The following is a 26,620-nucleotide window of genomic DNA, read 5'->3' on the forward strand; positions in this document are numbered from 1 at the left end:
ACACAAAATGGTCCATGTTTTTCTGCTGATGTTTTTAATATGTTTGCCTCTTGAACACACTCACCTACTTTTCACTGTGAGGAACAGTGGATCAGAAGAAAGTTGGCCTTATAGGGAGAGCACTAAAAAGATGGGAGTTGGAAATGCATATAGGGGCACATGTTAGCCAGCTGTAGCCTCGTCAACTCAGGTCACCATCTGTTCTCATCAGATTTCACTGCTTCCTCTTACAGTCTATGACAGTTGCAGATGCATTCATTTCCGGCACACAACTTCCTGCTCAACCAACATGCCTTTAAAGTGGCATAAGAGAGCGATCAAGTAGAAGTCACTCAGACTCTCACGCTTGTTTCCAATCTGAACATCCATATCCAGCAGGACACTGACTTGGTAAAGAAAAACACAAGATTTTCATTTATTTAAAAAATATTTTTTCAACATGTTGCTTTAAATAAACATGGAGACAGTTCCTTATTTATGTTGTTTATAAAATAAATATAAGAATTATGCTACATTTTGCTTCTATTTCACTATATTTTGGAAACAAATATTAGTTTATATTATACAATATTGCAAACCATAGATTTATTTTAGTCATTGCCATTTTTTGCTGGTTGGCAACCATTAGTGAGGGTAATTTGGGTCAACAACTTCTAGTTTGATAGAAAAGAGAAAAGAGGCATTTATGCTGCATTATGACAGAAACGGGTCCTTGTGTTCACCATGCTTCATTAAATGTTACAAAGGATCTCCACTGGACAGCGGACTACACTTTGGAAAATCTTCTGCTCTGTAATTGTTTTAGCATGTTGCATTGCTTGATTACATCTACCTTTAAGTGCACAACTGCTTCTCAAGTTTACTAAAAAAAATGCTTTTGAAGTGGTTAGCACTGTTACAGCCCTCTTCTTCAACTTGGGTGTTCGAACCCACTGTGTACTAATAAATCTAGTAGTCTGTAGGCATGCCTGTTTGGTTAACTGATGATTTTAAGGTGACCAATGATGTTTAATGTTTAAGAACATAAAATGATCTGTTGTGATAGACCAAGGAACACCGCATACCCATCCTTGTGCCTGAGGGGAGCTAGGATTGATCCCAACCATGAACCATAAAAATGTATTAACAGTTTTAAGACCACACTTTATGCACCATACTTAAACAGAGGACGTCATTAGAAAAAAGGGAAGAAAACTGGTCACATTTCTATAGTGTCATTTCAAAAGGAAGCAGATAAGAATGACTTGATGGTTAAAGGTTAAGAACTTTTTTTTTTTTTTTTTTTTTTTAAAACTGCTTCCAGATGAGTTACAGGGCTAGGAGTCTTCAGCCATGCTAGCAGCTGTAATGCTTTTAATTTTAACCATAGCAGTTGAAATGTGTTTTTCCAAAAATGTACTCAGTTCAAAGGCAAGCCTGTTTGGTTAACTGGTGATTCTAAGGTAATCATTGTTAGTTTGAGAACATAACATACCCTTCCTTGTGCCTGAGGAACATCATGAACTTACAAATATTTGACGGGCTCTAGCCAACTTGTTTTGAGAATAACAAACCTGAACCTGGTGCCTTTATTGCCCTCAATAACTTTTAACCAGTAGCCAATGGCTTCAGAAGTGATGAGGGGAGCTACGGGGGCCTCATCTTGTTTCCTTTACTTTCCTTCTGTCATGAATATATTGTTATAGTAAAGTGGATCAGGAGACCTGTGAATGTAAAAGTAATGCCTTACACAAAATGGTCCATGTTTTTCTGCTGATGTTTTTAATATGTTTGCCTCTTGAACACACTCACCAAGATTTTCATTTATTTAAAAAATATTTTAATGCACCATTAATAAAGGGTCCAACGCATTAATACAAGAGAAATATTGCAAATAATATTAAAATAATCATCAAATTAAAAGGAAAAACAATAAAAAATAAATGAATGGAAGGTATGTACATGTTTCCTCCTCATTGAGTAAGGAAACGGAACAACATATTTACAGCTTGGAATCAGTGTGTTTCTACAAGAAACAAACACCTCTACAATATTTACATGTACTTCTTTGTTTTTTTGTTTTTGCTTTTGTTTTTTCCTTTCATCTTTTTCTCCTTTATTAAAGAGGGTTGGTTTGTACTGAAAGGCTTTCATTGCAACAAGAAATATCTTACACATTTTCCTGTTTGGGAAAGAACAAAAGAACAGGAGTTTAGTTAAAAGTTCAACATCAAAGTTAAACTTTGGACGGCCATAGCCATGAAAATAAAAAAAGACAACACAAAAGGTCACTGAAATCCCCGTCTGCAACGTATCAGAAACTGGCTAGGATTGTTAACCTCGCAGGGACACGGACACTTTCACCTATCTACAATGCAAACAGACTGTAAGCAGGATTTTTTTTTTTTTTTGAGTTACGATCTTTCAGAAGGGATGACTGAAGTAAAATATAATGCATTCTCATGAATTCTGCAAAGATCTGCAACACAAGGGGAAAACAAGAACTTAAAGTCTTTGAACAGAAACCAAATCAAATAAATGTCCCTTACAAACAGATCTGCCAAGTTTACCTCGAAGGAGTTCTTCTTCTTCTTATAACTTTATTTGACTTGGGGCTCTGCTAGAAATGCAAACTTGTAGCAAATGGCTGCAAAGCCAGCAGCATTGTTCACAAACTCACTTGTGTAATTCAGAACTTAAAGCAACTAGGGAGAAGGATTTGCAGAAAACGCTTTTGTCAATTGTTTGTCAATTGTTTAAACAGGAATTTGTGCGCGTGTTGAAACGAAACAGGGTGATATATTGTAAGCAGCAACAAAACCTTTTCTTGACTTACGTCACTCACATACATGCTTTTAACCAACAAACGCAACGGCTGTGAAACCAGCGTCATTGCTAATAGGATTGCGTCCTTTGTGAATCTTTAGAATTCACCCACAAACAGGGACGTGACCTTGTCGACAACGGAACATACTTTTGCGACTTCTCTGTCGACACAGCAGATAGCGTGCCAAATCATCGCTGACAAACAAGCGACGTGAGTTATGAACGTATACACTCCCCCTCCATTGTGTTGGTGATAGAAACAGTCATTGACAATTTCTGATCCCACCCCCACTGGACATGTGCTCAACTGCATTTCACAAGCACAGCCCTAATTATTGTAGATTAATAAAGAACCTACAAAGAGCGCACAAATAATTTGTTAAAAGCACCTATGTCAGTATCCATAAGTTTGGAGAAGAAAAAAAAAAAAAAAAAAAAAAAACATAAAAAGGGGAATATAAAAGTTTAGCAGTGGCATTTAAAAGAACAAAACAAACAAAAAAAAACAACAAAAAAAAAAACCACGCACACTGTAAGCTGAAACCTAAATTACACATTTTCACAGTGGGTTAAAACGGCTTCACTCTCATACAGACTGTTGCAAAACAGGAGAGTAACACACAGTGGAGAGAGGAGAAAGGATTTATAGGGCTGGTGGATCACAAAGCCACTGAGGACAGTGGATGGGTACACTGAAGCTCATTTCACTGTAATATACTTACAGCTAATGCAAATAAGTAACAATACCATTAATAACAGCAATAGTAATATAATATAATACTATGAAATGAAATTTAAAAAAAAAAGCTCCAAAACAACCCTCACGCTTGGAAATCTTGCATAACTGAAGACCAAATTGATTGAAGTGATTTATCTTAAAAGTTACGCCCTTAGTGAGCGAGTCTAAAAACCCTGAATTTTTCTGGTATTCGTGTGCGTCTCTGTGCGGATTTGTATGGGTGCGTGGTTACAGAAGGAATTCGACACTAGAGGAGTGACTCCTGGATGACGCCGACAAAAGAAAGCCCCTTTCAGACATGAACTCCTTATCATTAACGTGACGGCATCCAAATGCATCTGCTTCACATCTGGATAAACACCCTGGCTTCTGTAACTGTCACAAAGAAAATCTTAGAGAGTAGGAGCCTGGCACAGCTCTGCTTGCTGCCAAGTCTACAGATAGTTATGCACAATATTATTTTTGCACGTCTTGTGCATGTTTGTGAATTATTAAGTGCCCTAATCAGCAGTAACTTCTGGACGACATTTTTCCTACCGACTGCTTTTATTAAAGATCAAAGCGTCCCTCACCGATTTGTTTCAGCTACACCCAATAAAGAAAAAACAATATTTCAGAGGCCGGTTATGAGACGCACAATACAACTTCCACAGCAGCATGCAAACACGTGAACAAGTGCTGCTCTTAGAGATAATGGCAAAGGAAATGAACACCGACATTGTAGTTTCACTTCACTAAAGTCGATACTAACAATAGTTATTTACAAAAATATAATCCTTTTGAAAGTAAGTCATGAGGAACATAAAAATGACCCATGTCTGACTGATGCCGTCACTTTAAAAGAGTAATGAAGCCATGTCTGAGAGAGTGCCAATAAACGTTTGTCCTTTACTATTTTTTTCTCCACATTGTCTCCTTTCAAACGGATGTCGGCATGGAATCAGACAAATCCTTCATGCCCTGGCTGACGCAACAACTTCCTTGGAGCACCCGGTTTTGTCCAGTAATACTGCCACTAACGAGCTGATGCTAAAGGCCTTGTCATGCATCGAGAGCCAGATGACGCCAATCCATCACCCACTAGCTTGTGGAACTGCCTAGAGAATGAAAACTGCGTGTGAAAAGTGCCAAGTGTGTGCGTGTCTACGTCCTAGGTACTGTGAGGCTGGCTATGAGGCCATGAGGAGGGGCAGCATAGGGTACTGGGGTGGTTCAAGTTACACATTTAGGAGAGCGAACTCATGGGGAAAGGGAGGTGTTTACGGGTATGGCTGGCCATCGGCCATTGGTAAGTGTGGTAGAGAAGTGCGTTGACTAGTTGAGTGTCCCACGACAGTTCTCCGTTCCACACAGACAAGGGATCTTGTTCTCCTCCAGTGGGAACTTGTAATCATACGTGATCTCTTCGTTGACGGCAATGGGTTGCTTTGAGTAGATCACAATCTTTTTCTGGGACTCTATGGTGATGACCTTGGCGTAGCAGTTTGGCTGCAAGGGGGGAAAAAAAAGCATCGACAGACTGATGGGCGACAGCTGCAGAACTTAACATCAGTCCATATCTAAAGTATGTAAGAGGCAGATCATTGTTGAGTGTTTTCAGACTTACAGTGCAGCAGTGGTTGATGAATCGTGCCAGGTTCCCACACTTGGTGGCATCTATAATCGTATCATGGTCCACTCTGAACAAGTAGCTGCTCCCGATGCCCTGCTGTGCGTAACGCTTCTCTCGATTGTCAGCCACCATCTGCGCACAAAGAACATTTTCTGACTGACCACACCCTCAAAGTGTCTGAAAAACTGCAATTCACATACCGTCATATCAATATTACAATGCAAGAGTAAGGGTCCAACACAGCAGGACTATTAGAAATATATTATTGTATAAGTATTTTACAGATTTGTTTAGTGGCAACAGTGGATAATGAAAACATTTAGATGTCAAGATGGCTGAAAAGTTTCAAAAACCATCACTGGTTAAACACAAAACTCCTTATAAGTCATACCTGTCTTATGTTCTGACCCACATACTCAATGACCATCTCATCAGCAGCAATGGGCTCCATGGCAAACAGGCCCCATTCGTGGATTCGGCTGCGTCCGAAACGAAGCCTCTTCTTTCGGAACTGCATCAGGACAGAGCGGATGTAATTTAAGAGGAGCTTTACTAGCAATAGATATTTTTATAAACTAACCTGTCCTGAATTAACAGACAGTTTTAAGTATTTACAGGCTATATCTTTGTTTTATAATTGGATCTTCAACAATTCAAAAAGGTAAACTAATCCAAGTTGATAATTTGGTGTGAAAACCAGAAGAAAAAAAAATTGTTGACTAGAATAAGAACATCCAAAAAAGGCCCACACCCAAAAGTTTGACCACTGACCTACTGTAGTGAGCAGATTTTCTGCATGTTTAGCACAGAGGCAGATCTGTGACTCCGACCCCGGATTTGTGTAACAATGAAAGCCAGAGATACAGCCTCTTTCAAAACCAAACGCACACACGCACACAAAAAACGAGACAAGAGCCACCTTCCAAAAAAACGCCTATTCAGACATTGCATTAACAAATAAATTCATCTTGAAACCAAAAGATAAACCCACCATTGTGAAGGTAAAACTTCTGCATTCAGCCCTGAGTTTCATCTTGTGAGGCTTGGGAAAAACCTTTTGCGAGTTTTGATTAATAAACCACAGAGTTCGTGCCAAAATTGGTCTTGTTTGTAGTCTAAGTCTGGACTTAAAGAAGTCCAGATGTTTTTCTTTCCAAGCTACGATGACCTGGATGACTGAGAACCTTCACAGACGTCTTGTTTGTATTGTGTTTAGACTGTAAAACATGTTTGTATATATCCTACTAAATTCAGCTATGCGCTTCTAAAAGCATGGAATCAGTTTCAGGGTCTGGAAATTCCTTCCTTAGATGACCTTTTGATTACACTCGTGAACTGTAAACCATTTAATTTATTGTGTCAGGTGGCATAACTTACAGTGTTTTTGTTTTTTTAAGCAAAGATTTTTTTTTAAAGTTAAATCTGTTGACAAGTCGCAGGTTGCAGTTTAACTTTGTCCTTTAGCTTGTAAGTGACCACATGAATATAGTACTGCTTGTACCTTAAGCTGGTTGAGTTTAAGCAGGTCAGAGTCCATGACGGCAGTGGTGCCGATGACAGTGAGGAGGCGGCGCTGCTCTGAACGTCTCTCTGATAGCACTCGGTTAGCACCCTGCCAGGAAACAAACAAAAGAGCTTCAGACAGTGCAACGGTTACACTAAGACTTCATCAGATGGCCTTGACGGGTAACAGCATGAACCTCAATTTCCAATACCCCTGCTCTTGTAGCAGAGGTTCATTTGCGAAAGAGATATGACTGGAAAAGTTATTACGCAAGAATAGAAGCAAGTCTGCCCTCGAATACTTCAGTCCCAACTACTGCCTTCCCTCTATTATGGTTCAATAATTAAATTCTTCAGATGTTAACTTGTGTTCCTTATACATATCAAAAATTACTCTCATAACTACTGTGAAAAAAACTTGAGTGTTAAAGGGAGCCCAGCAGTGTAACTGTAGCACAAATTTCCAAAAACAAGGAAAAGGAATCTATGGAAAAAATGAATCAGCTGAAACTTCCTTAGAAACTTCAAACTGAAACAAAATGAACTGACATGTTCTCATGCTACGTCTCAAACATCATTTTAGATTTTGTCAGACTATGCAACTTCTGTGTTTTTACAACCAATTAATGCTTTGCTTTCAGTACTAAACAGATCAATATTACAATCAAGATAATAATCCATGAGATTACATTTCATGTTTCACCTATAAAGCTAAGTGAAACAGCTGTTTCAATGTATCACCATGAAGTTAAATCATGTGTGTCTGTGTTGCTCTGTGTGCGGGGGAGAGATCCTCCTGAGTATCAGTAACTCTTTAAGCCTGCCACAAATCTTTGGTTTGAAAACATAAACGGGGATTATTCATCACGACACATCTCTTTGTTCCTGATATAAGCACATAAAAACCTCAAAGCAGCAGAGACATATCTCAGTTATTGGGACACTTTGATCAGATAATAAAAGACGCAGACTGACGTGGTGCCCCAGTTACATCTCATTCTGTGCAGAGTCTGAATTAGTCTGTAACTCTAGAAACAGCAAGACTGCATAAAACATGCCACAGTAAAATATAATAATTTGTGTGTATTATTCTAAGGAACTGTGCTTGTGTCCATGGAAGCAGTAAGGGAAAGCACAACGGCTAAATGGGAAATGCATTACGATAAAGGAATAAACCTTGCACAGCAACACGATAACGTGGATTTTCCACTCTAACTCACACAAACACTAAGTGAGCTGATTTTTCAAATGTTCCTGCGTTCCATGACAATCTGGCATTGTGTGGACGACAACTGGCTGCACATGGGACCAATGACGGTGCATCATATGAGTGTCTGACGAGCATCAAGATCATCACCCCCAAGTGACCCAAACCTTATTTGCGGGCATTATAAAAGAGGAACGTTGCATGATGAAATCATAGAATCATCACAGTAATAGCCATATTTAGGCCTATGATAAATGTGTGGGGCTCTGTGACCCCTCTTACTCCTTTTTTTTCTGCTTTTGACTCTAGGCAGACTTATCAGAAAGCTTTCCCTGCACTTACACCGAAGTAATACTCACAAAGAGCTGAAAGTAACTGTTAAAAATACTGTGACGCATTCAGGACACATACTATGTTACTGCCCAGCATTATGCACCGGGCAACCATAGCTCTGTAGGTTAAAGCTGACCACACGAACATATATGCAGTAGGACTATATACATGTAGTGCAACTGTAATTACTCCTGGCACACAGGAAATGGTTCTCACACATTATTTTTATGCAGCCATTACTAACAAATAAAAAAAAAATCATCCAAGCTGAACTCTATTTAAAGGTTAGCGCAATACAAGCGCAATACAATCAGCAATTCCAACTTATTTTCCCCAAGTTCATTCAAACATTTTTATTTTCTCCGTCCACACGCCTCCTTCAGTGGCTTCATGCCCCAGGTCTTTGAAATTAATTGGCTGTAAATAAAAAAAACTGACTTTTTAAAAAAAAAATATTTATTTTTGCATGTCTGTGTTTGCTTTAGGCTGGGAGATGTCTATACTTGAGCAAATCGTGCCTTGGAATACAAAGTGATAAGTGCACAACCGGTCTAGCCTTACTATTTTTGTTTTTTCTACGTAAATTCTAATGAAGACATAGTGGTTAGTGTGTTTGTGTAAATAAATGCTGCGCTCATGTTTCCTGTTTGTATTTCCAGCTAAGTGGCACCCAATTCAGCAGTATTTCATGGAAGTTACAGACTGAACCCAGTCTTTTTTAATGAAAAAACACATAAAACATGTATTCAAATCCTCCAATTTTTGAATGTGTGATATTTTCTCCTTTATTTTTAAGAAAGGAGAATTGGTTTAATTCTGGATTGGGAATACATGTGCTGTGCAAATTTCTAGAGCTGTTCAACCATGCTTGACGAAAGTTGGAGTTGCACATTTGCTCTGATTATTCTTTCCAAAACACTTTAAAGGTGTGACACTCACTATGATCAAACTTTTCAGGGAACTTCATAAGAATTTATGTGATCGTTAGGACCCTTTGACGTAAATTGGATTCATCATCTTTTGTTCAGGAAGGAGTAATTCACATGTGACAAATCCGGATCTACACCAGGAAAAAAAGAATTATGGATTTCCTGTGTCACAAACAGGAATGATCACTGTGCTTTACGTGAAATAACGCCTGGACTGAAACATCCTGCCATCCGGCCCAGAGGAAGAATTCACTCTTCAACATTCTCGAAATGCAATAACATTTGTACTGTTTTTGAATACTGACGATAAGATACGTGATATGAACATTAAACTCAAAAGCAGTGGACACAACATACAATTTCAAGTATGTTACAATTATGGCTGCCAACAAAACGGGAAAACAAAGGGAAAACTACACGTTTACATTCAAGGTTGCCGCACTTGTTTCGTCTGTTGTTAAATTCATCACACCCTATCCCCACTCTAAACCCACTTCTAACAGCAAAGATGATGAGAAATAAAAAGAAAAAAATGTCAGTCAACAAGAAATATTTTTGTTTCAAGTAGTCTTGCAAGGAAAAACAAAAGCCTAATGTTTTCAGACATCACATTATTCCTGTGAACGACCACATTCTGACTCATACAAGCCTGATAAATCAGGAAGCCCGACTAGAAACGACACGCATCTCGCACGTTTCTCCATGACTCCATTTTCACACAGTTTTTCAGTTTGTATTGTCCTTCTTTTTTTTTTTTAGCATGATTATAAATCAATAATTTACTGATTATTATCAGCCCTTATAGCACTGTTGTTGTTTTGTTGAATTTAATGTTCTTTTTACTGACAAAGAATACATGCCATGCTTTAAACATATGAGCAGTGATGTATGTGACTGAAATTAAATATGATTTGTTTTCCCTGCATGAGTCTGTCTCAACCACCAGACAGCACAAATGTAATGCCTAAAACCTCTGTATTGTAAATGTCCACATACTCATCATCTTACTTCTCTGTCATTTGAAAACCCTCACCTTTTTCCATCTCAAATCCTAAAATTACCACTTCAACTAAGCCAAATATGAATCACCTCCATTCCAAATGCCTGAGAGGCACTATCTAGCCAAATGTTGACTTTATAATAATACCCTGAAACAGCTACAAACCCCTAATAATTGATTACTGAGGCAGTGGAGACCAGCAAAATATTTTTCCTGGAAAAAAAAAAGGTTCAACTGGATATCACATTAAAATTCCATTTAAACCCGGCTTCAACTTTCCACACAATCGAAAGCACGTCCACACCAACCTCTCCACTGCCAATCAGATTTACTGACTTTAGGTTGTGCTGCATGCACAGATTCACCTCACGGGCATTTTATCCTGTTCTTTCAACAACAAATGAAGGATCAAGCACAACAGAATCTCCAATCTCACAAACATTAGATTAGGAGAGTGAACGTTATCTGTGAGCGAGTGAACATGAACATTGAACTGTCCAAGTGCGTCGGCCTGTTACCTGATGCCGACTCGTTTTAAGGAAAAGCCTAAACAAGTTTCGCAAGATATCTCAAGTATTTCAGCAAAGCTTCTCAACTGCTTTAACAGACAAAATCAAACTGATGTGAGAACAACAGATTCAATAAATGGAAAAGAAATAAAAGAAGATGCATCCAAAAAGATTTGGAGTCTGCCTACCGAGGTGTCGACATTCTCCACCTCCCGTATGACCTGCTCGGGTAGGTCAAGGTCCAGGTAGACATCCTTCTCCTTGCGGCTGATGGCGTAGTACCCCTCGCTCCTGGCACAACCGGTCACATGCTCACGAAGCTGCCCATCTGTGTTCTTCTTTTTGCGGCGAGGATTTGGCAAATTGGTTAGTGCAGCCCAAAGGTCAAGGCTGACAACAGGGCACCAAATATCAAAGCATTCCTGAATTTAAAAACGTCACGTTATGCAGACAATTTAGTAAATTCATAACAGTCAGACTTTTTGGATATTGTGTCACTTCCATGTAAATCAAACCTAGTCCCCATACATCTTTGAGGTGAAAGATAATCACTGAAAAGGATATTAGTATGGTTGACCCAATGAGTGTCATTGAGCCAGTCAGAGCTATGGTCATCCTGCAGCAGCTTCTCATAAGTCTTCTTCAAAAACAACAAGTCTTCACCATCCAGACCAGAGTTCCAGATGTCATACAAGATGGTCATCTGCTCAAATTCACTGCGGTTGTCAAACTTCACAGCTGGTGGCTCAGGCGCTGGGACAGGTTTCGACCAGTTCTGGGATGTTGTTACTCCTGCTTCTTGCAAAAAGAGCCGCTCACTCTTCCTCACTTCTTCAACCAACTCTTCCTCAGTGTCTGAGCTGGACAGCTCCCCAGATTCAAGCTCCTCCACATCCACATCTTCGTCCAAATCTGAGTCCTGCAGGAAAGAAAAACAGTCTTTTAGTTTCTAGTCTATGCGGTGTTTACACTAATACAGACTGACATATTGGACATTTCTCTGGCCAGTTAGTCATCTAATCCATAACAATATTCATAACTATATTCAGTGACTGAATGTCATTGACATTTTGGTTGAACATAAGTGTTCTTAGAAAAAAGGCACAGGTGTTGTGCCAAGATGCAGTAAAGATCAAAGATTACAATGCAGGGACTCCAGCAACACTTAACGGGAAGAGGATCAACTTTATTGACTGACCAACGCATTTCGCAATTATGTCTCTAAAATGTAGACTTAAAACGAGATGTCTAGAAAGCTTCTTTCTTTTGTTGATAAAATAAATTAAATTAATTATCTAGTCCAGTGTTTACTTGGGCGTGCCTTAACCAATTTACCAATACCAACCTGTTATATGTCAGCTGGTTTACCGATGAAGATGTGATTGGTTAATTTGAATTTTTTTCTGTTTCCTGCCTTTTATTGAAGCACACTTCTACTATGTGTTACTATGACCCTGATGAAGGCCACAAGCCAAAATGCGTTGGTCAGTCAATAAAGTTGTTCATCTTCCCTTTAAGCGTTGCTGGAGTCCCTGCATTGTGATTTTTTTCATCCTCTCCACACACTTTGGAAGCAGGTGAAGTTGTGCCAGAAATTTTTGCAAAGATCAAACCTGAACCTGAGGTAACCTATTGTTTGGAGCACCATCTGGTATTTCAAATAACTATAAGAGAGGAGATGCCTCAGAATCCGTCTGACTAAGTTCAGGGGGTGAAAACAGCAGAGACTCAAAAACAAATCAGAAACTCATCCAAATTGGTACTTTTTCATATATAGTGCACGAGTTGAGACAGTTTGATTCAGACGAAGTCTCTGGACTGTTACCTGCTGTATTTGCAAAGAGCGCCATCGGACATTAGATGTGTCACTGGCAGGTGGTAAGTTTATGGTTAATGAAAACTCATCTGCGCAAGTAAAAGAAGTTTTTTATGATGCAAAGCACCTGGCTGACGTTAGCTTTAAGCAATGATAAGGAAATGTCAGTAATTCTAGTGTGATTGCACCAGTAAGACTGAGAGCAGAGCGCTTCTACAGGGTACACCCTGTTGTTACCCCATCTGTTTTCAGCCAGAACACATCCAAGAATAAAAAAACAAAACAAAAAACAAAACTGTATCACACAGTTCTGTAAATGCAAAAAAACATGCACAAAAACTACATTTCTGTCTACACTGGAAATATATTCCTGGTCTGGAGAGTCCAAAAGTCCAAAGGTTTACCAGCGGATTCTGAAAATTCTTTCGAGACGTGTAAAACTCTACAACTGTACCAATTTAAAAATTCCAACTTTGGGCTTACTGGTAATGAGTCAGTGCTATTGTTGCCTGTGGCATGTTTACGGTTATGACGATCTCAAACATTTACAGGAACAAACGTGACAAATATACCTCTAATTTCCGCTTCCTCTGTTTCTTGCCTGGCTGCTCCTTCTGCTTTTTTGTGTGATGAACCTCAAGGTTTTCTTTATCTTTTCTCTTCCTCTTTTTGCTCTTTTCCTCTTCAGCTTCAAAACCCTTGCCAATTAGGTTCTTCTTCTTTGGTGATGGAGACACCGGCGTAACCTGGCCCGTATCCTCAGAGTCACACATCTCTCCCACTGCAGAAAAGAATTCTCCTGCATCTCCCCGTGACGTAAGTGGATCTCCAATGACTTCCTCTGGTGCTTCAAGCACTCCAGAAATAGAGTTGAGGTCAGCTGGGAGCAAAACAGAAGAATCTTGTCTGGAGGAAGTCCTTTTGGCACCAGTTGGTACTGGTACAACAGGGGGTTTGCAGTAGTTGTGCTCCATAAGGACGATTACGGCCCCTGGACTCATTAGGAGGGCCAGTGACTCTGGGGCGAAGTAATTTCCTTCCATCTTGTGCTCCTCTGCTTCATCAGATGTTTCTGTCTCCTCTGAGTCTCCAGGATCAGGGTCCATTTTCAAAGCCACATCAGCTAACACAGAAAGGTCAGTTGTTGAAGCAGAGGCCAGCTGCAGGAGGCTGGAGGCCCCAACCTGTTCTCTTAGTCTTAACCTCTGCTCACTTTCTTCCTCATCCTCATCTTCCTCTCTGAGAGAGTGACAGGAAGAAGTAGACAGGCTAGATGTCCGTGGTCTGCCTCTGGACCTTTTGTTGACAGATGGTGGTGCTGGGGCCTCCTCAAAGGCCATCCTACACATAGAGGCATGGTCCAAAGGCAGGTTCTGCACAGTGCGGCACACCATAACAGGAGGAGCAGGAGATTTGGGAGACTCTTTGCCTGCACCGCGTTTGCTAGGGGATTTGGCTGGGGTAGTCTGGGGAGAAATGAGGGGTCCTCTCTTGGTCTCCTCTGTATCTTGGGTTCGTCCAGATGGGGGCACAATGAGAGCATTCCCTTCGCCTGGTTTAGAGGCAAAGGGAAGCAGCTGGATGCCCTGACTGGGACGAGATGAATTGGGTGAGGTTGCAGTGATGGGTGAGTCTGGAAGCCTGCCTGAGAGGAGGGGAGATTCACCCGAAACTTGCGACGGAGATGGTGGTGCAGCTGGCAATTGCATTTTGCTTTCGTTCTCGTCTGTAGAGAAGGAGACTGTCTTTTTGCGCTTCTTGAGAGGGGGCACAAGAACGATAGGGGATGTAGGGCGTGGGTATGGTGGTGAGGGGGGATGTTTGGTAGGCGCCGTTGTGTCTGCCTTGCCATCTTTTGTATCACCTGAGAAAAGATACAAGTTTTCAAAGATTGAACTCGAACTGAAGCAATTATGTTACTGGTGCTTTTTGGTGATTTATAACAACTTCTGACTAACCTGTTTTGACCTCTGCCTTTGGAACAGCTGCATTATTTTCCCTGAGAAAAACAAAACAAGCATTTGAATGTTGAAAAGTACAACATTCATTGTTATATAATTCTGATTACAGCAGTACAAGTGATGTACCTCTCATTGTCTTTCTCAGTTGTGCTATCCATAGTTGACTCATCCATGCTGTCTGGTCCTTCACTCTCTGCCCGCTCTCCTTCCTCTTCATCTTCATCCTCTTCTGAGGATGAAGATGAAGATCCTGAAGATGAAGAGCCTTCAGAAGAGGATGAGAGGCTCTCGTCATCACTGTCTGCACTGAGGACATCATCTAAAAAAATAAAAAAGTCAATGTAAACAGTCATGATAGCTGAAAATAAGAACATAAAGTTATGAGATTCCTGTTTGTGGTTTACCATCAGACTCTTTTCCACTTTCGTCTTCCTCATCCTCCTAAACATGGGGGGGAAAAAAAAGTTGTCATCACAACAATATAATCACAGTGACATCCTGCCATCTACAGGTGAGGACAGAATTTGTAACCCTGCTATGAAAATTTCTTTTTATTGCATTCAATTCACTACAGAACTATTTCCTAAGTGGTGTTAAAGAGAGCATGGAATTTTTAAACACAGCTTTTCCAAACATATTGGTTTTTTTTGGATGCTTACATTATTTTACTTTGCACACAGATTTCATAAAAACTACCAGGGTTATTACCCCCCTTGATATTAATAACCAATTGCGTATCCTTTTCCTGGATAACAGCCTGCAGTTGTTTGTTATAGTTTTCATCAAGTCACACACACACACACGCACATCTCCTGAGCAATCGCAGCCCATTCTTCTTTGGCAAATCTCTCAAGCTCCTCCAGAGATTTAATGGGTTTTCTGGCACGGACCTCAGTCTACAGTTCACCCCACAGATTTTCAGTGGGACTCAAGTCAAGGCTCAATGTTAACTTGGCTTTCTGTACCAGGAACAACCCATGCTTGGGTGTTGTTGAGTTGGAGAACAAAGCTTATGTTCTACAAACATAAGCATTGTCTCCATGGTCAAAGAACTCTACTTTTGTCTCATCTGACCAAAGGAAACATTTCTTTGGTTCCAACTTTGCTTAGTCATTCACTAGTGTCTTGGCAGTTGTTAATGGGCTCTTTAGACACCTCAAACCCTTGCTTGTTTTAGTACTGCATGCAAATTGGAAAATAACCTTCAGTTTGAACCTTCACAAAGTCAAAGCACATCATTGCACAGCAGTGGTTTGTGCTATGGCTCAATAAAAAGGTCACATTTTCTGGCGACTTATAAAGGTGACACTGGTCATTTTTGTTTTCTCAAAAAAATTGTTATTGTGTGTAAAAACAAATCAAGAAACAACTAACTTATGGTTTCTAAAAAAATTTAAATAAATAGTATCCTTACAAGTGCTATGTTAAAAATCCCTTGTACGTTTTAAAATACTGGTGATCACCAGTTCTACCCCTCAGCCTCCTAACAGATGCACATATAGCATAAATTTGAAAATCCTAGGCGACTTCCTTCTTGAGTTATTGTATTCACAGGATTTTCAGAAGGTCAAGGTCACCGGGAGTCAAACTCATGTGAGATTTTTAGTTGACGCACCAGTGGTATGAATTTCAAAATCCTATGCCGCCTCGTTGAAGTCGCAAACTTGGGATGCCCGCCCGCCCGCCCGCCCAATGGGGTGACAGCAACATCCCATCAGCCTTTTACAGCTGAGAGGTAGAAACTACTTTGGAAAGTTTTGAAAACAACTTTAATTTTCATACGAGGCTAATAATTTTGTTCTTATCTGTAGCTAACTAAAATAAATGACAACATGAATTATAAACTCATGTTATCACATTCATATATTCTAATAATCTAAAGTCATTTTTTAAAAATTGTGTTTTAATCTTGAATCACAATTTTAAAACAAACAGACAAACCTTTTCAGTAGAAGAACCATCAGATGTTTCTTCTCCCTCACTGTCAAGCTCCCAGGGTTTCCGATTTCTTGGCTTCTTTTTCCTCCTCTTGTTGTCCCTTTCAGCTCCATGCCTGTCTGCCTCTGGTAATCTCTCATCAGCAGCTGAAAACAGGATAATTTAAGACTTACATGGAGCAGATCAAGTAATCCAACGTTTTTTTTAAAGTCTGAATTACAGCTGAGCAAACCTTCATCATCTTCGTCCGGTGGTGTTGAGGGTCGTGGCCGTTTCATGTCGCCCTCTTCAAACTCTTGAGGTTCTTTCCGTTTCACCTGCATAGTTCAAAGTATTTTTTAAGAATAAAAAAACCCCAAAAAACCCCAAAATTGACTTTACAAAGTCTGACTATTTTTCAGAACTAGAGGAAGTACCACAAACTGACAACACCAAACACTTGTACACTTTTTGAATATTGTGGTACCACATAAAAATTCAAAATATTAGAATGACAATATCAGATATTTTAAACTACACTCTTGACACCATTTATTGACTTAAGCTTGACATATACTGTGCTAAACATTTATACAGTATGGTTTACCTGTGACAGCCTTAAATGTAGCTTGAAGAGTATCTAATAAGAAACCCAACTACACAATGCACCAACACAATCATTATTATTGGTCCATTTGGTACTAACATGCACTGTAAATACTGCACTATTGACTGAGAAACAATAAGCATGAAAACAGCTGATAATGCAGTGAAACTTATGCTGTTTTATTATGTTCATGTCACATTCAGTCCATGTATGAACGAAATTACTGTCTTTTCTAACTCCTGACACTGGACAGGTCTCCCTTGTAAAAACAGAGTTCAGTACAACTAAATAAATTCTGTATTTATTAGGTCCAACATGGAGAACAGTTTCAGTTACCATTTAGTGATATCAACAAAGTGCCTCAACAAGGTGGCATACAAGCACCACTGCCACCTAGTGTTTTGGTGGTGTAATGGCAAATGAGACACTCCAACAAACAAACATAAAATATGAAGGCAGTATAGATTCCATACAGTAACATGGAGAGGAAAACAAAATCTGCAGCAATAAAGTACTGTTACCTTGAAAGAAGGCAGTCGTAGTGCTCCACGGAGAGAAAATCCCTCCATGCCACCACTCTTTGCCCAATCCACAAGAGACATGAGAGGCTCCCGTGGACGGTTGACCTTTTCCTCTTTTTTCTCTTCATCCCGTAACGCAGAAACCCCCCTAACCATCGTCTGGAATGGCTACAAAAAGTAGACATTTACAGAAGATATTACTTTTTTCTGGCCTCGTAACAACAATCTTTCTTTTATATAGTTAACTGACTAATAAAAGCATCATTAAACTGAGATGAAATAGTAACAGGAATGACATCTTTCATTAAAAAAAACAAAAACAAAAAACAAAAAACATGCTAATTATAAAAAAACCAATTACAGTTAAATGGAGGAAGCACATACATAAACTAGTAAAATTATTAAGTAACAGGGTGGGCCTATTTATTTTGCATGCACAAAAATTAACTGCAACCTTAGAAAGATGACCTTCATTATTGTTGAGGCTGGGCTTCCTTACCTTGGCCTTGGTCTCTTTCCGCTCCCACCACTCGTCAAAGGTGGCAAAGGCTACATTCTCCACCATCTTGCGGTTCAGGTCCCTTTGCATGATGTTCTTCATTTCTTGGATAAGAGTGGCCAAGACCATCTGCACTGTGGCTTCATGAGGATTCTCTGCCAGCATGGACATCTCCTCCCCTGGAGCCCTGTACTCATCTCCATCCCCAGGCAGCATCGTGCCATAGCCAGGTGGGGGCATATAAGATGGGTAGTGTGGCGGTAAGACATGTGGAGGCCAGCCAGTGTGTGGAGGCGGGATACCATGGTGTGGATGGGGTGGTATTTGAGTGCTGTGGGGATCGGGGTAGGGATAGGTCATGTGGGGTGGCATGTATCGGTGGTCTTGGTCATAATGAGTGCCTGCCCCATTGCTCTCTTGGTCCATGTAGGGGTGGTGTGTGTGATGTTGTGGAATAGAGTGGAGATGGTAGGAATTGTAGTCTGCAGTAGCTGCCTCACCCGGGCCTGTGGTGCCATTGGATGATGACATGCGCAGCTGGTGTAGGCGACTTAACATGTGGGTCTGCATTTGGAAAGACATAGGGGTTCCACCACTGTACTGGTTCATCAGCTCCATGGAGCTGGCATAGTCATACATGTGGTGAGGCATGGGGGGAGGATACTCAGGGTGCAGCTCCATGTGAGGAAGGGGAGGAATCCCTGGTGGAGGTGGGGGTTGTAGGGAGTAACCAGGGGGTGGTGGAGGGGGCAGATGAGGGGGGTAGGATGGTATGGGAGGGTGCATGGAGGTGCCAAAGTGCTGTGCAGAGTCAGAGATGGGTGGGGGTGAAGATGAGGGGTCTGTTGTTTGTGAAGTCATGGCAGCCTGAGATGAAGAAGGTGAGGATCCTGAGGTGACTGATGGCTGGTGGGTGGTCACGGTTGTTATAGTCGTAGTCTCCTCCTCCTCATCTGAGATCTCCATGTCTTCTCCTGAGGAACGAGGAGAGGCCTGAAAGAAAACAGAATTTACCGTCTTAAGTTGAGAAACCACCCACATATTGAAGAAAATTCTCAAAATAACACTTACTGAATTATTTTTCTGTCCCACTTTTCTAACATAGAAACGGGCACATTAAAAGCAAGAAACCAAAACATGAACATTATGTTTGACAGCACTCAGGATGTTAATCACTGTGTCGGTACTGAGGAGGTTTTTATTCATTTCCACCAAATATTTATTTCTCTGCCCACAGACAGGTATTTCTGGGTGACTATCAAAACAACTGATTCTATTTATAAAAATTAATTGAATCAGGACAGATCATACCTGACTCTGTCCATTAAAAGGTGGTGTGTGCGCTCCTGTCCGGCTCTGTGCATCAGCAGATCCAGCCTGTGAAGACTCTTCCTGCAATGCTCCAGGACCAGCTGGGCCGACTTGGGCCTGAGTTTCCTCTGGGGGTGGGATGTGGGGAGAATAAGTAGAAACAGGTGGTGTAGATGCTGTAAGTACTGTGGGGCTCTTCCTGCCTTCTCCCCCTTTTCCCCTTTTTCTTCCTCTGTGGCCATCTCTGTCTCTTTCCCCTTTCCTCCTGTGGTCTTTCTCGCCATTGTCCCCCACCTGTTCCCGCTCCCCTTTCGCATCACTTGACCCACGTCTTGTTCCAGCTCCACTTCCGCCCCCATGCTTCTCCTCTTTCCTATCCTCCTCATCTTCTTCATCAGAGGCAAGAAAAGAGAATTTAGCTTTTTGTTCCTTCAAAAGCATCTCAATACGAGAGTCCAGACTGCTGCTGTGGTAGACAAACGGTAAACTCTCATTGGTGGAATCTGGCTCTGGGGAGGACGAGTCCCTTTGAGGGGGTGGAGGGGAGCTAGAAGAAGATGAAAGATGGTGGGGAAGGGAAGTAGAAGAAGGAGAATTAGAAGAGGAAGCAATGGTGGGGTGGGGCGGAGAAGAAGGCGGGGGTGTCTTGGGTGGGGCAGGTGGGGTGCTGGGACGACGTTTGGGTTTTGTCCATTGTTCTTCACCAGCAGGACTATCCTGGTTGAAGTCCAGTGTTCCAAGTGTTTCTGCTACAGCTGCTGCAATAACAGAAGCTGGTGGGAGAGGAGGTGTGGGAGGTGGAGGGAGAGCACTGTGGTGACCATGGTAGTCTTTTTCAGCACCTAATGAAGGCAGAGAACCCCTCTCTGTGAGACTTGTGCTCCCTAGGCGAGTGGAAACGTCCAATCCCTGAGGAGGGGCTGGGGCAGGCTCTTTGGAGGAGTATGTAGAGTAAGATGATGGGGGAGGAGACATGCTGTTAGATGAAGAGCGGTACGAGTTGGAATTGTACCTGGGATCCGAACTGTTAGAGTAGTCACTGTCCCTGTCTCTATCTCGATCTCTGTCTCTGTCTCTGTCCCGGTCATGGCTGCTTCTTCTGCGGCTGCTGCTGCCATGGTGGTTGTGAGAATGGTGGTGGTTGCGGTGTCTCTGGTGGCCGTGGTCACCTGACCGAGAGCCCAGGCTGTCTCGCCTGTACCCCCTGTCATCCCTGCGATCTGAATGGTGGTGGGAATGATGGGAATGGTACTTTGAGGAAGAGTTTGTGTCTTGCTGGTGATGATAAGATGACCTCCTGGAACCAATCCCCGCTGGCCCATACCGTCCCCCTGAGTCTCTTTCACGCTCCCTCTCCCTTTCTGACATTAGGGGCTGATCATATTGGTTGGCAAGAGGTGGTGGGGGCATTGAGGAGTGGTGTGCCATGTGTGGCCCAGGTCCTCCAACATTAGGGTAAGGGGGGTAGCATGGTGGCTCATTGGGACGGTATGATGTGGTTGGGGGGTACATAGGACGACCCCGGTGATACACTGAAGGTTCCTGTGCTTCATCAGAGTAGCGTGACACTTTGTATCCTCCAACCGTCGAGGAGACTGCAGAAGACGAAGATGAGGAAGGTAACATGTCCTGGGGAGGGTAGCCGCTGCCCATTGTGCCAGTATTGTAACCAGGATGCCTAAAATGCAGAAATGAGGAATTTATATATGAACCACTAAGTCATACAATGATGCTTTTTGACTTTATGTGAAAAGGTAAAATGTGGTTTGTGTTGTAATGTCATTTAAATGTTTTTGTTTTAAAAGGGATGACATGAGAAGGATTTTGAGGTTGACATACAATACATACATACAGTGAAATCTAATTGTGGCGAATACTATTGGAAACTCAATGTCGCACAACTGAAACAAACAACCTGAGAGCATTTCCCTCCTCTGTGCAAGCCAAGCTAACAAAGGACACAATAAACAAAAAAAAAAAAAAATGATGAAAGATGATAAGACCAGACCAGGTCTTTTGTACCAAAAATTTCCCTTCATATCATATGCACCAACAAGTTCAGGAAAGAAGTATATGGTAAAATATGGTGGAGGCTCGGTTATGGTTTGGGACCGTATTTATAATTATTAATGCAGAAAAGTACCATCAGATTTTCATCCACCACTCAGTACCATCTAGAAAGTGTCTGGCAATAGCTTCATTTTTCAGCATGACAATGATCCCAAGCATACTGCCAATCCAGTAAAAGCATAGAAACACAATAAAAGCAATAACAAAAAATGGACACCATCAGTCATGGACTGGTCTTTCCAATGCCCAAACCTCAACATTACTGAGGAAACAGAGAAGGAACAAATGACAGCCAACATCCAAATAAGAGCTTAGATATGACCTTCAAAAAGTCTGGAGAATTATTTCTGAAAACTACTTAAGTAAATTACAAGAAAGCTTGCCTCAGAAGGTTCAGGCTATGTGGAAAAATAAAAGGTTGTCAAAACAAATATTTCAAGGCTATCGAACTTGTTAGAATTGTACAAATCTTGGTTTTTTTGCCTCATAAACTGTATTTTCATGTATGACTGCATGTTTCAATAAATCGCTGCATCCATTTCTCATTTTCCTAGCAAAATATATCGAAACAAGGGGTGCCTCAGTCTTTTCCACAGTACTTTGAACCAAACCACAACAGTAAGACCACTTAAGGTAAATTTTATTCAAGATGCTTTGTTCCAGTTAATTATCAGAAACTAACCTTCCACCAGCATAGCCCGAGTCTTGTGAAAAAGGGGTCCCAGATCTTGAGCTGTAAGGTGTTCCTCCCCCACCCTGAGATGACGCAGAGGAGCTTGGGGTGTAAGGACCTGCCATGGAGGAGGGGGGCGTGTCTAGACGCTGATCATAGCCAGTTTCTACAGAAGGTGTGACATTTCCCGATGTGAGGGCCTGGACCCCTGCTGCCAAAACTGCAAGCTCACTGGAAAGCCTTCGCCTCATTTCTGATGGCTATGGAAACAGAGTAAAAATGTATAAAATTAAATGCATCTTCATTCAGATTACCACTCAAGCATGACATCACTAAATAAGTGAAGAGATGTTTGTGCAGTCACAATACCGTGTCAGGCTGTGGCTGTGTTGTAGTCTGAGGCTGAAGCCTGTCTGTCAAAGCCTTGCCTCCTAGAGGCACTGTCTGAGGAGTGTAGGACCCATTTACTATCAGGTCATAATATTTCTGCCTCTGTTGACCTGTATAAAAATAAAAGTCACAGCTATTTAAATGCAAGCTCTCAAACCGAATCAACAGACAAACAATTTATATCTAACATGGTTTGTATGAAAAACTTTAGATTTAACTGCAGCTTAAGTTTTTTCTGTGTCATTTGACTGTTTTGTTAGCAAGTCTTCTTCCTTTGAGGAACTGCTCAAAAGATTACATGAAAAAGTGACTCTCTTTGTCTTTTGATTTAAAATTGCAAACTGCATATAAAGAAACTGCCCAAAGCATCACTGTAACAATGTGCATCAGATGGCAAAGAGGAGACATTTTAACTTACCTTTTATATCCAACTGAGCATGAATGATGTTCCCCATGACAGAGGTGTTGTGCAGGTGCTTGACTGTGTCCTTGGCTCCTCTGGTGCTGGTGAACAATACTCGGGCCAGGCCTAGGTGCTTTCTAGTCTTGGGGTGAAACAGAATCTCCATCTCCTCCACCTCACCAAACTTGGCACACATTTCTGCCAAGAAGGGTTCCTTGATGTTGTCATTGAGTCGAGCAAAGGTCACCTCCTTGAGAGGTATGGGACCCACATAGAACTCATCAAGCTGCGGTAACAAATTAAAGGATCAGTGAAAAGATAATCAAACAGAAAGCTCCCGAGACGTGTCAAATGAACACTAATACAAGTATTCTCACCTTAAACTTTGGCACTGGCAGAGACAGCTCTGTATATCTGGACCACAGTCTCCGGGGTCTTGGATCTCGCAGTTCTCCCACAGGTGGAAATCCAGAGTCCTGGGGACGAAAAATAAACAGCATGCAAAATACAAACAATAGTCTAAATGATTGAAGATAAAAATAAATAAATAAAAGTGAACATTAACTCACTGGCACACTGAAATGCACTCCATCATATCTGTAGATCTTCTGGGTGACACGCCTAATGGCTGGGTCCTGGACGAGTTTGTAGCTTTTCCACTGCAAACTGACAGCTTTTTGTGAATCTGCCCCACCGTCTGGATCCATCCTACAACTGTCACACAAAGAAAGACCACCATTACACACACAGTGCAGAAGCTACTGATAGAAGAAAAAAAAAAAAAGACCGGGCATCAGCACAGGGAAGTAAGCTTTAAAAAATCCCTGCGGAATTAAGCCAAACAGATGCAAAGTGCTGCAGTAATTACAGACTATGAGCACTCTGTATGGCAACCTGTCAGGCTAGCGAGCTGCGTCACATCAGCTGCTAACGATCAACTTTTCGGACATCTATATTTCAGTTGTAGTACTTCTTGCATGGGTAAAATAAGTAAATTAAACAGACTAGCAAATGGGACGGTCTTATCCGCGGATATGATGCCGTGTGCTGTCAAAACAATGATCACCGTTACGTCACTGACCATATACTTCAGCTAGCCACCTGCTGTTAGCAACGGCTAACCTAGAATATGCAAACTGCTGCTTTCCGGCATCATGACAGATTTCACGTTCCACGCATTGAATCGGGCTTCAGAAACACTCAGTAAAACGCCCACCTATCCGTTTCTCTCACCTCAGATCAGAGCGATGTGATTGTAAATTAGTTATGCCTTCTCGTTTTAGCTAGGGCAAGTCAACGGTACGGTAAGCTAATGCTAGTTAGCAAGAACATCACGTTAGGAGTTAAAAACTATGCTCTTCATGTCCCTCAACCCACAGCGATAAAATGTTACCAGTTACGTGCCTCACTACGAGGATCTGTAGACTCGTTTCACCTTCAGTTTAATTAAATTCAGACCCCTCTCCTCTTCGACACCTACTGCCCGCTCATCCGAAAGTAGCAACCCGCCGCTACAGTGTAGGCAGCTCCAGCCAGGCCCGGGAGACGAACAAGAAAAACACTGAGTTCCTAACAGAAACGGCTCACCTCCGGCCCGGCTTTAACGCAAAACCGATGAGCTAAAACGATACCGCTACCATTCCGACAGTTAGTCAAAACAGCAACACGCCTGTTCGAGCAACGGAGCCATTGTTTTCGCTTCGAAATCCTGACATTGTTGAGAGAGCGGCCATCGCGTAACTAACCTGAAAGCCTCGCCTGTTCTCCATCAGTGTGTTCAAAATGCAACCTGCGATTACTCACCGGCACTTTCGTCAAAGCTGAAACTAAATACAGGTAACTTTCACATTGACACATAACACTGTACACACAACAGCATTAAAAATTGTTAATGTAAATAAAGTCATTTGTTTTATTCAGCGTGAAATTTACGCATTTTTAAAATTTGGTTTGAATCTGCTCCTACATTCGCAAGTATAAAAAATGGCCAAAGGTCCCTCTAGCGGCTGATAAGCAAACCTACCTCAAAATTACTGTCAAATGTAATTTATTGTATATTAAAATCTTTCAGGGCTCATATTATACTTGTAGTGAACACGTTAAAGGAATTTATTTCAACATATTAAGTGTATTTATACCGCTACATCTTGAAGAATTTAATTACTTGCCACATACACAATTACACATCTATAATGTGTAGTGAAATGCTTAAGTGCCAGACTGGCTGTACAAAAGAAAGAGAAATAGAGAAGTATTCCAATCAGCACCCCCCATTGTGTTAGATAGCTGGTTAACAGCTATCAGTTGAGTAGCTGAGTATCAGATAGGCAGTGTGTGAGTTGCAGTCTCATTTAGCAGTCTCGCGGCTTGAAGGTAAAAGTTCCGCCTCATTCTCTTGACTGAAGAAAACTACACTCCTGAGCGCCACCATCAACGTCGTGATGCTCCGACTAAGGATGCTTTCTATAGTGTAAGAGTAGAAGTCCCTGAGCATCCCAGCTAGGAGTTTGAAGTCCTTTTTCGTTATCTAAAGTAGGAGAAGCAATGATGGGATTTCCTTATCATAAAGTCATCTCTGATAGAACAGCAGCCAGTGGGCACAACTTGGAATATTGATGCTGCAACTTGCTGCAAATAAGCTACAAACCATGAAATTCAAATAATTCGGACTGACCTTAGGCACAGAAGATCTAAACAATCTCCAAAGCTTCAAGGTGGGCACTCAAGATTTTTGTCCCCAGTTCAATAATTAACCAGATGTAAAATATGCTTATAAGCGCCTTCTGGAGTACCTGCCTTGTAATGTTGAATAGTGTGACAATAAAGTTGGTCTTGGACATTTTGGATAGGAGATTCCATAATTTATTAAATAAGTTGATTAACACCAAGTTGGTTACACTGCAGGGATATCAATCTGTCCGGTTATGAAGAATAAACTGTTGCAAATCCATGTTGTTGGGGGCAGCATAACATTTGCCATGGTGTCCCTAGACTCCGTCACTTGAACACACCAAGGTGCTTAGCATGAGCTTGTTCTCATCTGTGTAAAGAACAGGGTGCCAGTGGTGGACCTATCAAGCTGCATGGGGCACAACTGTGATTGCAGATCTTACTAAAAGATACCAGGACCTCATGTCACCACCATGGAGCCAGGTTCAAACAGTCCAAAAGAGGGCATTTTCCAGAGTTCTGGTAGGGATCCCTCTGATTCTCTATGGAAAAAGGAGCAGATATTATTCCTGCTGCTGGGCTGATGCCCCTCTAACCTCTTGAGACTGCTACAAGAACCAGAACCTTTGTGCGACTGTGCCAGGTTGGCAGAGTCACACAAAGGTTGTTGACTCTCCATTGCATCAGTTGTCACTTTTAATGTCCCAAAGCAGGTGAAATGGATTCATATTGGTTCTAGCTTTCTAACTGGACAGATCAATTGCCTGAAGTTTAACAGAATTTGTGTTAGAGTGTGACGAGTATCTATTATCCCTCTGATTTATTCGAGATGAAAAAGAACTTACCTGTCAAAATATGTAAGAACTGGTTTGTGCTGCTGAATTGTATATTTTGTAAATTGATGTAGTTCTAGTTCACCTTTAAAAGCAGGGCAGCAATAAACTGCCAATAATACTAACAAGTGCTTTCTGTTACTTTAACCAGAGAGGGGAGTTCATTAAACAAACATCTGGGACTGTCACACTTAAAATAAAAAAAAAAATAAAAAAAAAAGGAACTAACATTTTACCAAAGACAAGGATTAAATTATTTTAGCTGACAAAATGACAAGTCCATTTCTGCACTTCATTTCTCCAGATTCAGTA

At 41.3% G+C, this 26,620-nt stretch overlaps 1 protein-coding gene across 5 annotated transcripts; it reads right to left on the reverse strand.

The window, feature by feature from the left end:
* Positions 1-1,740: 1,740 nt before the first annotated feature.
* On the reverse strand, positions 1,741-24,695 carry setd1a (SET domain containing 1A, histone lysine methyltransferase). 5 transcript variants are annotated; one of them, XM_040044093.1, is made up of 21 exons: positions 24,551-24,695; positions 23,375-23,519; positions 23,183-23,281; positions 22,821-23,091; positions 22,382-22,512; positions 22,022-22,272; positions 19,270-20,947; positions 17,959-18,951; positions 17,460-17,627; positions 16,585-16,669; positions 16,356-16,498; positions 14,819-14,855; positions 14,541-14,733; positions 14,412-14,452; positions 13,026-14,317; positions 11,202-11,556; positions 10,826-11,007; positions 6,658-6,768; positions 5,548-5,667; positions 5,151-5,288; positions 1,741-5,032 (listed from the first exon to the last, which is right to left on the reverse strand). In XM_040044093.1, exons 2-21 carry the CDS (start codon positions 23,510-23,512, stop codon positions 4,859-4,861), a joined length of 6,600 nt encoding a protein of 2,199 aa, XP_039900027.1. In that variant the 5' UTR covers positions 23,513-23,519; positions 24,551-24,695; the 3' UTR covers positions 1,741-4,858. The 5 variants fall into 5 exon arrangements, with proteins under 5 accessions (XP_039900027.1, XP_039900035.1, XP_039900020.1 ...); XM_040044101.1 differs by lacking the exon at positions 24,551-24,695 and adding an exon at positions 24,393-24,544; XM_040044086.1 differs by lacking the exon at positions 24,551-24,695 and adding an exon at positions 24,241-24,544.
* Between the last annotated feature and the right edge of the window lie 1,925 nt (positions 24,696-26,620).

This window comes from Simochromis diagramma, unplaced genomic scaffold, assembly GCF_900408965.1.
Source record: "Simochromis diagramma unplaced genomic scaffold, fSimDia1.1 OVJJ01000321.1, whole genome shotgun sequence".
Taxonomy (NCBI): Eukaryota; Metazoa; Chordata; class Actinopteri; order Cichliformes; family Cichlidae; genus Simochromis; species Simochromis diagramma.

Excerpts from the sequence above, each read along its gene's own strand:
- setd1a (XM_040044093.1), bottom strand. The coding sequence starts at position 23,512 with ATGGATCCAGACGGTGGGGCAGATTCACAAAAAGCTGTCAGTTTGCAG. Across the intron at positions 16,499-16,584 it reads ACCGGACGAAGATGATGAAG|CTGCTGATGAGAGATTACCA; the intron begins GTTTGCTCAGCT and ends TCCTGTTTTCAG. Across the intron at positions 14,734-14,818 it reads AAGTGGAAAAGAGTCTGATG|ATGATGTCCTCAGTGCAGAC; the intron begins GTAAACCACAAA and ends TTATTTTTTTAG.